General features: G+C 43.0%; 1 protein-coding gene across 2 annotated transcripts in view; it reads left to right on the forward strand.

The window, feature by feature from the left end:
• Positions 1-12660, forward strand: part of SLC17A5 (solute carrier family 17 member 5) — a 50015-nt gene extending 37355 nt beyond the window's left edge. The window contains exons 10-11 of one of the 2 annotated variants that reach the window (XM_081251111.1): positions 7888-7978; positions 11344-12658. In XM_081251111.1, coding sequence (XP_081107237.1) covers positions 7888-7978; positions 11344-11481 — 229 coding nt within the window. In that variant the 3' untranslated portion in view covers positions 11482-12658. Of the gene's footprint in view, positions 1-7887; positions 7979-11343 lie in introns of both variants that reach the window. The other variant, XM_081251112.1, reaches the window with a different exon arrangement.
• Positions 12661-12883: the final 223 nt, after the last annotated feature.

A 12883-nucleotide genomic window follows, 5' to 3' on the forward strand; every position in this document is an offset into this window, starting at 1 on the left:
TACTGCAAAAAAAAAAAAAAAATTCACAGGTTAAATTTTTTTTTTAATATTTATTTATTTAGCTGTGCTGGGTCTTAGTTGCAGCACGTGGGATCTTCGCTGCAGCGTGCGGGATCTTTAGTTGCATGCAGGATCTAGTTCCCCAGCCAGGGATCAAACCCAGGCCCCCTGCATTGCAAGCGCAGAGTCTTAACCACTGGACCAGCAGGGATGTCTCTTAAATTTTAGATATTTGTGAAAAACGTTTAGAAAATAGTAGTTGTAGGCAGTTTGACATTTGGATCTGGAACTCAGAAAATCAGTCTGACCAGAAATGAAAATTAGGGAATAGTAATCCACATTTCAGAGTTTTTAAAGACAAGGATTGCCTGGTGAGAGAGAGTAGAATGACAAGGTAAGTGATCCCCAGGACTGGAGCTTGACAGACATGTAGAGACCAGAAAGAGGGGAAGTAACCAGGAAAGGAGACCGAAAAGGAGCAACCAGGGACATAGAAGGAAAATCAAGAATGTGACGTCAAGGAAGCCTAGACTATCCGGTCTTCAATTCAAGAATGAGAGCTGAACAAGAGATAAAGATGTAGGAGTGGTCAACATATGAGTAGTAGATGAAACCGTGGGATTGGATAAAATTACTCAGTAAATTGTGACGAGAACCTTGGGAATCCATTAAGAGAAAGAAGAGCCTGATGCAAAGGTAACTGAGAAGAGGGCTTCCCTGGTGGCACAGTGGTTAAGAATCTGCCTTCCAGTGCAGGGGACACAGGTTCGAGCCCTGGTCCAGGAAGACCCCACATTACGTGGAGCAACTAAGCCCGTGCACCACAACTACTGAGCCTGCGCTCTAGAGCCCACGAGCCACAACTACTGAAGCCCACACGCCACAACTACTGAATCCTGTGCGCCTAGAGCCCGTGCTCCTCAACAAGAGAAGCCACCGCGATGAGAAGCCCGCGTACCGCAACGAGGAGTAGTTGCTTGCCGCAACGAGAGAAAGTCCACACACAGCAAGGAAGACCCAATGCAGCCAAAAGTAAAATAAACTTATTTAAAAAAAAAGACTTACATTTTCATTATAAAAAAAAAAGAAGATAACTGAGAAGAAGCAACAGGAGAAGGATAAGGAAAAATAAGTAGAGGTTAGGATCCCCAAAGGGAAAGCTTGATCAACAATGTCAGATGCCCCAGAGAAGTCAAGTAAAATAAGAATGAACGTGTTCCTTGGATTGGACAACCAGATGGAGAAGTTCATTAAAGATCTTGGTGACAGTGCTTCCGTGGAGGAGGGAGAAGGAAGCTAGGCTGAAGACAGCATACAGCAGTGGTTTCAAAGTGTGATCCTTAACCCATCCACATCAAAATCATCAGCAGTGCTTGCTGAAAACAAAGCAGAATTGTTGATCACAGAACTAGGAATCTGCATTTTGTTGCCCCTCCATGTTGTCCTCATGGACATTAAAATTTGAGAACCATTGCCAATAAACAGCTATTTCAAAACTATTAACCATGAAGGGAAGGAAAAAAGCTAAAGATGGACACATGCTGGTGGAGGATTTTGAGACCTAAGTATGTTAATATGCTGAGAAAAGAAGGCCAATAAAGGATGAGAGATTAAAAGTTAAAAGAAAGAAGTAAAAATGACAGGCTGGTAGAACGCAGGAAGGAATGACATCCAGTGCCCAGTGGAAGGGATGAGCTTTCAACTGAGAAAAGAAGGAAAGCAGTAAGATGGGTTCAGTTGAAGAAAAGTTTTCAGGTGAGTTGAGAAGCCAAGGATTGTGGTTTTAAAATACCTCCATGGGGGCTTCCCTAGTGGCGCAGTGGTTAAGAGTCCACCTGCTGATGCACGAGACACGGGTTCATGCCCCGGTCTGGGAAGATCCCACATGCCACGGAGTGGCTGGGCCCGGGAGCCATGGCCGCTGAGCCTGTGCGTCCGGAGCCTGTGCTCCGCAATGGGAGAGGCCACAGCAGTGAGAGGCCTGCGTACCAAAAAAAAAAAAAAAGTAGAGTAAAAGACTTGAGAATGATAAAAGTTCAAAATAGCTGCTGAGAAAAATAGTCACTAAGAACTCACAGAAGGGATCTGGGGCATCGATGAGGATCAGCTGAAGCTGGAGAGGAGTCATGTGCTCTCCCTAGTTTACAAGGTGGTTTTTCCTTTGAGTGCTATTCAGCAGCCCAAGTGTAGGACTGAAAATGTGCCGTTGAATTGATCTAGGCTTGAGATTTTAACACGCTGAGTCAAAGGGATCTGGGAATTGGGAGTTTTGGCACAAAAGAGGCCCAAGCTGTGTTATCTCTCAGACACTTTTAGCTGAAGGAATGGAAATCCTAATTCAAGCTGGCTAAACATCATAATCTATTAGTGTCAAGTCCAGAGACGGTAGGCTTCAAGCAGGAGTTGATACCCAGCTGTCCACTAATCTTACCCAAGGCTCGTTTCTTTTCCACTCTCTACTCTGCCTTTCATACCAGTCTTATCCTAAGGCTGGATCTGTGTATAAAATCGTACAGTGAAATGATTGCCAGTAACAACGAGGGTTACATGCTTCTTCATTCACATCAAGCAAGAAAGAAAATGATCTCTTCCTCTTTCCATCATGGAAATACAGGCTTCCTTTGGAACCAGACTGAGTCACATAGCCACGCCTGAACCAACCCCCATGGCCAAGGGAATGGCAAATGCCATTAGACTTCAGGACAATCAGCACCCGCCCCTAAAGTTAGAGGTGAAGGAGTCAGTGCCCCTAAGCCTCATGGGAATGGATGCCGAGGGAGCCATTGGTGACGTCCACACAACACGTGAAGATGTGAACACAAAGAAAAGAACTCATTTGGAAGATGAAGAAACTCAGGCACAGAGGAGCTGTGTGACTTGCAGAGTCACAGTTAGCAAACGGCAGACCGAAGGCTTGAATCCAGGTCTTCCAACTCTGTGGTCCCGGGATCTTTCTGCTACATCAAGGTGCCTCTCAATGACTTATTTAAAAGATCTTAAAAATTGGTCATTGAAGAGGCACTAGCAGTTATTTTGAAAACTCAGGAAAAAGAACTCATTGCAGAGAACAGAGACGTACTTTGGTTGCCTCCGTTAATGTGATTTTATTATAACGCTAAGTAAATAAATACGGGAAATAAAAAATAAAAATAAGGAATGTACAAGTGGCTAAGCAGCCACCCAGCCAGAAGGAGGGTGGTAAGCCACACACTCCATTTCATGAAGCTGCAGTGTAGTCTGGGACTGATCAGGTGCCTGATGTCTGTCAGAGCTCTGGAACCTGGCAAGGGCCCCACTATGCTCTCTCAAACTGGCCGTGAAGGAAAACGGGATCATTAAATAGAAACTGGAGCTATTGTCAAAAGAAGATGAAAATGCATGCCAGGGCTTGCCTGGTGGCACAGTGGTTGGGAGTCTGCCTGCCAGTGCACTGCGCCACCAGGGAACTCCCTACCCACTCTTTTTTTTTTTTTTTTTTTTTGCGGTACACGGGCCTCTCACTGTTGTGGCCTCTCCCGTCGCGGAGCACAGGCTCCGGACGCGCAGGCTCAGCAGCCATGGCTCACGGGCCCAGCCGCTCCGCGGCACGTGGGATCTTCCCGGACCGGGGCACGAACCTGTGTCCCCTGCATCGGCAGGCAGACCCCCAACCACTGCACCACCAGGGAAGCCCCCCCACTCTATTTGAGATTCTTTTCCCATATAGGTCTTTACAGAGTACTGAGTAGAGTTCCCTGTGCTATACAGTAGGTCCTTATTAGTTACCGATTTATATATAGTAGTGTGTATCTATCAATCCCAATCTCCTAATTTATCCCTCCTCCTCCCTTACCCCGTGGCAACCATAAGTTTGTTTTCTACATCTGTGACTCTATTTCTGTTTTGTAAATAGTTTGTACCATTTTTTTTAGATTCCACATAGAAGCGATATATGATATTTGTCTTTCTGGGTCTGACTTACTTCACTCAGTATGACAATCTCTAGGACCATCCATGTTGCTGCACATGGCATTATTTCATTCTATTTTATGGCTGATTAACATTTCATTGTATATATATATACCACATCTTCTTTATCCATTCCTCTGTTGATGGACATTTTATATATCTGTAATGCTGCCTTACTGAAAACAGTCATCACTGAATTCAATCTGTAGGAAAGATCAGTTTTCTCTTGCTTAGTTTTTCACCACAAGCCCCAGCATTATAGATATAACATCCCAGTATTAAGTACGGATTTGGAATCAGGCAAATTGGGTAACACTTTACAGTCTCTCTTTCTTACCTATAGAATGAAGATAATCATCCCTACCTCTTGGGGTTCATTTTACTATTAAAGTGGGATACATTATATAAAATACTTAGAACCCTGCCTGACATAAGGTTTTTCAGTAGGCAGTCAGTATTCCTCTTAGCATACAAATATGTCTACATGGTATTTTCTAAGCCTTTTCTTCTGTAGACTAAAATGGATATTTTCTATGGATAATTTTGTTGCCCAGATTCAAGGGATTTGGATAGATTTTTAACCATTAACCCCACAGAAGTCTAGGACTCCAATAGCACGGAACCCAAACTGAGTCCATACAACATGTTCTTTTTTTCCAGGCTCTCATCCATCTTTCATGGCCTCTCCTGGCCAAGTGTAATATAAACACTTGAATGAGCTTCTTGGTGCTGACATTTAGAATTTCACAGCATCCATCTGCACTTAATATCTGTCACTGAAAAGGCCTGGCAACACTACAGTCACGTCCTCCTACTGCCAAGGTGTTAATGGTTTAAAAAAAAAAAAAAAAAGGACAGGTTCTGCCAAGCTTGGTTAATTTAAGATCAGCTCCCTAAAGGGCATAAGCCAAAAAGATCTGTGCCACGTGGTTTTGTTATTGTACCCTGTATACACGAGTTTTCAACATAAAAATTTGTGATGATGGGCTTCCCTGGTGGCGCAGTGGTTGAGAGTCCGCCTGCCGATGCAGGGGACACCGGTTCGTGCCCCGGTCCGGGAGGATCCCACATGCCATGGAGCGGCTGGGCCCGTGAGCCATGGCCGCTGATCCTGCGCGTCCAGAGCCTGTGCTTGCAACGGGAGAGGCCACAACAGTGAGAGGCCCACGTACCACAAAAAAAAAAAAAAACTTCTCAACTCTGCCCCTGTAACAAGAAAGCAGTCACAGACCATGTTTAAACAAGTGAGTGTGGCAGTGTTCCAATAAAACTTTATTTATAAAAAAAAAAAAATTTGTGATGTTTGTAGATAACTGAATTAGGTTAAGCAGGATATTTTATTTAGGCACTGTGTCAATCAACTCACGATGCCATACAACATACCACGTGGCTGAGTAGCTTAAAAAACAGAAATTGAGGGCTTCCCGGGTGGCGCAAGGGTTGAGAGTCCGCCTGCCGATGCAGGTGACGCGAGTTCGTGCCCCGGTCCGGGAAGATCCCACATGCTGCAGAGCGGCTGGGCCCGTGAGCCATGGCCGCTGAGCCTGCGCGTCCGGAGCCTGTGCTCCGCGACGGGAGAGGCCACAACAGTGAGAGGCCCGCGTACCACAAAAAAAAAAAAAAAAAAAAATTGATTCTCTCACAGTTCTGGAGGCTAGAAGTCTGTGGTCAGGGTGCCAGCAGGGTTAGGTTCTGGTGAAGCCTCTCTTCCTGGTTTGCAGACAGTCACCTTTTCACTGCGTCCTCACGCGTGGCCTTTCCTCCATATGTGCTCACAGAGACAGAGAGCGCGATCTTTCTTTCTTCCTCTTCTTGTTGGGCCACCAATCCGATTAGGTTGAGACCCTACCTTTATGGCCTCATTTAACCTTAATTAATTCCTAAAAGCCCTGTCTCCAGATACAGTCACATTGCAGGTATGGGCTGGGGGAGGACACAGTTCAGTCCACTGCAGGCATTTTTCCATGTCTAAAATGGGGAGAGCAATTTCAGATAAGTAGTCAGCAGCCAAGGTACTGAGGCTCCTAAACCCCAATAGAAATAGTATTAGCCCACAGTAAGACTATATGGTCTAATAAACATCAAGTTTCTTTAATTTTGACCCCAATTTTATAATACTGATTATCTCATTAAACAATTAAAAGCTCTAATTGGACTTTGAACATACCTAGGTGACTTTTATGAAAAATAACTTAATAAATGCCATTTACTTGCTTAACTAATTTTTTTTAATAAATTTATTTATTTTTGGCTGCCTTGGGTCCCCATTGCTGCACGCGGGCTTTCTCTAGTTGTGGCAAGCGGGGGCTACTCTTCGTTGCGGTGCGTGGGCTTCTCATTGCGGTGGCTTCTCTTGTTGCGGAGCACAGGCTCTAGGCGCGCGGGCTTCAGTAGTTGTGGCTCGCGGGCTCAGTAGTTGTGGCTCGTGGGCTCTAGAGCACAGGCTCAGTAGTTGTGGTGCACGGGCTTAGTTGCTCTGCAGCATGTGGGATCTTCCCGGACAAGGGCCCGAACCCGTGTCCCCTGCATTGGCAGGCGGATTCCCAACCACTGTGCCACCAGGGAAGTCCCTGCTTAACTAGTTTTTAACTCCACCACCACCATTAAGTTTTCTTGCTAAAAATATCAAACCTAAATCTAATGAACCCTTTAGGATCTCGAGTCTAGATACTACCAGTGTGCAGGAAATACAGGGGACATAACTCTATGTCAAATGATGCCTCAGTCTACAAACTCCAGAATGTAGGACCATCTACAGGACAAAATCCCAGGTTCTTCAGTTGATACAGACAACTATCGATACACACAACTTAAAATAATGTTCAGCAACCCTAGCATGTAATCCGAAATGTTGCATACTGTACGACCCTTTGGAGCCAAAGCGCAGAAGGGGTGCTGGTCTCCGTGGGACAAGCTCCAGCAGTCATTGCATTGCAGCCTCACAGGACCACGCGTGGGCCGGAACACCTGCGGGTCACACGCACTTCTGTGGTCAGCATATATTGAATGAGCATAGATGTTGCACTGGCTACTGGAAATAATAAAGAGGAATAAAACATGAGTTTTCAGGGAGACTATGGAGTCAGAATTAGCAAACTTGAAGTAGAGAACAAGTACCTCTTAAAACACAAAGTACTAGCTTTGAGGACAGTAAAGATTCGGAAAAGACAGAGTTCAAAATTCATGTTTGTCATACACCACAATATATATAAACCCAACTTGTCTATTTCTGGGACAGTGTGCAAGGATTTAGCGACAAGAAAATACGTAATAAATTGAACAGGTAAGTTGTGAAATTGTGTGTTCAGTATGATCTCATTTCTATAATATATTAAAAATATATACAGAAAAAAATAATTAGGATATTTACCAAAATGTTAATGTTGATTATCTCTATATAGAAGGATTATAAGTAATTTTACTTTCTTTGTAATATTCTTTAAAAATTTTTAACAATGACCTAAATTTTGTAATCAGGAAATAAATTCTCCTTTTAACTTAAAAAATTTTAAGGCACATGAAGCTTCCTATCTAGATACAGCCTTGTATGAAAATCATATCTCAGCACTTTTCTATTTCACTGTAAAAGGGATCATTTCAATGGCTGTGTTTCTCTATATGATGTTAGAATTATTGAAATGTAAGTTTTTCACTCCCCAAATATTTAGTCCTATTTCAGTAAGACGTTTCATTTAGACATAAAATTTCACAAGAATACAGCCTGGGAACGGTCTAGCCATCTATGGACAGAAGCTATTTAAATGTGTGATGCAGGGAATTCCCTGGCGGTCCAGTGGTTAGGATTCCGCGCTTCCATTGCAGGGGGCACGGGTTCGATCCCTGGTTGGCGAACTAAGATCCCACAAGCTGCGCGGTGCCCCCCGCCCCCCCAAAAAATGTATAACACAATTATAAACCCCTATGAAAATGTTTCTGCAGGTATGCTGGTATCCTCCTGGGCATCACAAATACATTTGCCACTATACCTGGAATGATTGGGCCCATCATTGCTAGAAGTCTGACCCCTGAGGTAAGTAGATAATTTGCCTATAAACTGAAAAACTCTAAACAGTTCATTTGAAGCTGCACATCTGTGTCAAAGTTGAGTGTATTTTAATTAAGGGTAAAATTCTGAATGTCTATTCTTATGCAATTATTTACAGCAACAAAAAGCTAAATACCATAATAGGTAGGAAAGTATATTTTCAAAGAACACTTTGAATTTTAGACAGAACAACAGAACTAAGTTAAATGAAGATCTTGTAACTGAAACCACACAAGTACTTAAAAGTTGTGATATTATACCAGATAAATAACTTGTATCTTTGGTTTGAACAAATAAAAATTGGCAATGTAGAATTATTCCAGAAATGGAACCACGAAAGTGTCAGGAAATCAGGTGAGAATGAATAGGAACAGTTGAAATAATCAAGAACGTTTAGAAGAGTAGAATACTTAGGAAGACGTATAGGTGTCTTCACACATTTGAAATAGGTGACTTATTCTCCGTAGTTCCACAAAGCCAGATGGAGAGAAGGTACGAGGAGACAATAGGCACATTTTCTGTTTAAAGCTGTTACTGTGTGGAATGGGCTGTCCTTTGAGTTACTGAGCCCTGAAACGGTCAAACATGTATTCAACTGGCATTTCTTGAGTGCTTATTACTGTGACAGATACTAAGGATTCAAAGGCAAAATTATAAGATTCTACATTTGAGAAATTCATTATTTAGAGATTATATGTAAAAGGGCTTCCCTGGTGGCGCAGTGGTTGAAAGTCCGCCTGCCGATGCAAGGGACATGGGTTTGTGCCCTGGTCCGGGAAGATCCCACGTGCCACGGAGCGGCTGGGCCTGTGAGCCATGGCCGCTGAGCCTGCGCGTCCAGAGTCTGTGCTCCGCAACGGGAGAGGCCACAAGAGAGGCCCACATACTGCAAAAAGAAAAAAAAAAAAAAGAGATTATATGTAATGAAAGTACAGTGTGACAAAAACTGCAGAAAAAATGTATGCTCTTGCTGTGGACACAGAGGAGGGAACAACCAGTGTGCAGGGAAGGAGCCTGGAGGAGTGAGCCAGGGTGTGGGAAGGGCTGGCATCTGGCCTGTGTCAGGGCACTGAGGCCCCAGAAACACGGCGGGCCCGGGGTTGGTGTGGCCTGAAGCAGAGACACTGAGTTATATTGTGTAAGAAATCAAATTCAGCGACCTCAAAGGCCCTTTCCAACTCCAGTTTTCTACTGCTTAAGAAAATCTAAAGGACTAGTGAAATGTGTTCTTCAGGAGGCTGACTTAAACCTCTAAGAGAGACTGAATTTCCTCTGTTTTGCCTCTGTGATGAAATTAACACTAATCCTTAGAATTTCAGTATATGCCTACAAATTGTCTTATTACCAGGTACTCTGGCTTCAGACACAGGGGTGTTCATTGCCGGTGGTGCTCCACCATGTCTAATTCCTTACTCAAGTGACTCAGTGCCTCCTGAGTTACCGTTGTCTCTCACTGAACAGAAAGGAATGCTGGGACCGCTCAGTATGTCCCATCACAGATGTTTACCCTTATCTTCATGGAGCACTGTGGCAACACAAGAACCCAAGTCAGCACACTACCATGAGTAATTTCATTCATGATCACTAGTCCTGGCACTTCTGCTGGGAAGATATGGACTCCTGAATTCAAGTCTTGCATGTTTGTAAAGTGGGAACTGAACTGGATTTCAGATCTGTTGTTATAGCATTTGTTTAATGTTATTTTAAAAGGCCATTATTTTTAAAAAGGAAAAACACATTTACCTGTACAATCGTAATTGCTTACAATTAAAGTTTACTGCACTTTATAATTTATAATTTATTTATTATAAGTAAATAATGAAATAGGGAGTCCCTGGTAGTCCAGTGGTTAGGATTTGGCACTTTCGCTGCCATGGCTCAGATTCAGTCCCTGGTCGAGGAACTGAGATCCCACAAGCTTCGCAGTGTGGCCAAATAATAATAATAATAATAATAATGAAATAAAGGTCAAAGTGTGTCTGAGGTTCAATTCTGTTACAGGCAAAACAGCATTCTCTAAAAACTGGTGGAGTTTTTGTTAAAAAACAAACTAGGAGCTTTGTGCGATTTCTGGTACAGTTGATTGATTTTAAGCCACCCGTTGCCTCCAGATAACGCTGAGGTATTATTTTATCCTGCACATCACACAGAGCAGCTTTTTCTTAGAATCCTAAGAAGCTGTCTTAAACCTGTCTCTCAGGTATATGATGTAATTAGTAATTACTGACCGACTTCTACTCTAGGGTGGTAACACGTTGTTAGCAAGCATATCTAAATAGTCCCTAAAACTGAAGATGATTTCTAAGATTTTTTTTCACCAAAATACATTCATCTCAGATAAGTATAATTAACCGCAGAGTGCTCCTTTCTTTCTCTGTGTTCTTCCTTTTTTCCTAAATAAATGACTTCATGCCAGCTTGCTGGTGCCTTTCCTTTTTCTTCCTCATTGCCAATTCAGCTGTTTGGTTTTTTCTTTTCTAACTGCTGCAAATGAAGCACTCTGGTTACATTGAAATTGTGAAAATCCAAAAAAAAAAAACGTTGTTAAAGATAGTCACACGACCCAGAGATTTAGATAACTACTGGATATTTTTATACCACTGGATTACACACTGTGTCTTGTTGATCTCTTACTGACAAATCCCATCCATGTTCTGTGTTGTGTGCCATTCAAGAGCCCTGCAGGATCTTTCAGGCCAGGCTGAATTGAACTTCAGTGTCCATCTTAACTCATCCTCACTTGATCTGCCCCTGACACCCCATACCTGAGAACTTGGGAGATGATGTGCAGCCATAATACTAATACTTTCCTAGTAACACACGAGTTGAGGACATGCCAATGTTTTATTTTTAGTAAACTTTTTTACTGAAGTGTAACATGCATTTTTTAAATGCACAAATCCTAAGTATACAAGCTGGACAGATTTTCACAAAGTTAGTACATCTGTGTGACCAGTGCCCACCCAATCAAGAAGCAGAACGTTATCTCCCTCACAAAGCCTCCAGGTAGCCCTTCCTTTCTCTTTCACCCCCACCAAGAGGAACCACTATCCTTTTTAACACCGTAGATTATTTTTGTCTGATGATGGGCTTTATATCAATGGAATCGTTCAGTGTGCACTCTTTGTGAGGCCTATCGATGTTGTTGTGGGTCATTCGTTGTCATTGCTCTAAGTATTCCATTGAACACATATGCCACCATCTCACTGTTGATGGACATTTGGGTTGTTTCCAGTTTTTATGAATAACGCTACTGCCATATAAAAACAATCTTGTGACACCACCTTTTTTTAAAGCAGACTACAAACAAAATCCTTTTTCATTTGCATTTTTTTCTTATTTCTCTGCAGAACACTATTGGAGAATGGCAAACTGTTTTCTGCATTGCTGCTGCTATCAACGTATTTGGTGCCATTTTCTTCACACTGTTCGCCAAAGGTGAAGTACAAAACTGGGCTGTTAGGGATCACCATGGACACAGAAACTGAAGGAACCAATAAATAATCCTGTCTCAATGTATCTTTGTTTATTATGTAACCTTACAGTGCCTTTGATATTTTAATGTGTAAGCAATCTATATACAAGAAAAAATTGTACTGTATTAAACTTTTAAGGCTTGTGATCATGAAAGGTCACTAGTTGCCAGATTAGTAAAAGTAGCTGTTTTTAATTATTAATAACACATTTGCTGGAACTTACAATTCGGGGTCACATAGCCGGCTGCAAGTCAGGCAATCTGAAATAGGGGAGTTCTACATAAAGGGATGAGCAGAAACGGACCCCTCTATACCTTTGCTTAAGCTGGATAATAATCCTCAGGTCTTGGTAAACACCTTTTTTTGTACACTTTCCTCAAAAAACTTATTTGTCATCAACATTCCCTGACACTTAGTTCTCAAACTTTAGCATCTCCACGGAGCTGCCAGCCACGGTATCATTCAGCCTGGCAACTTCACTGAGGGAAGCATGCCCAGGCAGCTGCCAGGCATTCCCTCTCTGGCTTCAGGGACAGTGCCCAGCACTTCCCAGAGGCAACATCCAAGACCAGGGTCAGCGCCAAGGCTTTGGATGGTGTCATTCCCCTGGGGCTGTTACCGAGTGGATGAAGCCCTGAGCCGGCAGGGACAGCGCAGTCCACAGCCATGGCTTCCATGCCCCTCACGCTGGAATACTGACTGGCATGTAACCTGCAAAAGAAAGTATGATGCCCAATTAGCCACAAGTCACATCATCCCACCTTCATGTGGATCAGAGTATAAATTTTCAAGTCCTGTGTTCTGTGAGCTCCACCAGGATAATTAAATTTTTAAAAAGCACTCTCACATGCTTTCTCTCTGTCTTACGCATAAGTGTCTGGTCGCAGCTCACGGTTCTTACTTCCGCGGCACCTGCAACCAGTGGGGTGACCATCTTTACTGCTGGTTTCTGAAAGCTCATTTTGCCAATTTTCCCTGGGCCATCTCCCAGTGGTTTCCGAGTGTGCTTTGAGGGCATTTATGTGGTTTAGACCTTGATTTATGTTTTGTTGTGAATGTCCAACACTACCTGTAACATCGTAACTAAAGCTATTTAATGTAATCTGATGTGTACACACTTCTGTAAATGTATTTTTAAATCTGTAAATAACTTTAAGTTGCTGTGGTGATTTTTCTTTTATAACTTATCAAAATAAACCTTTTTGGATTGGTTTTTTTGGATCTGACAGCGTTGTGATACCTGCCAGTAGCCGCAGTGGCTATTTGACATCTTCTCTGCCATCTGCCTCGACCACTGAACTACCTCGATCCACATCTCTGCCACCATTCCGCCAGGATACATAGGTCCTCTAAGTGATGCAGCATCAGAAACCTCTACTGCCATCAGCCTGCCCTGCCTGGCTCTGAAAAGCGT

Source organism: Mesoplodon bidens (genome assembly GCF_964165515.1).
Source record: "Mesoplodon bidens genome assembly, chromosome: 12".
NCBI classification, from domain to species: domain Eukaryota; kingdom Metazoa; phylum Chordata; class Mammalia; order Artiodactyla; family Ziphiidae; genus Mesoplodon; species Mesoplodon bidens.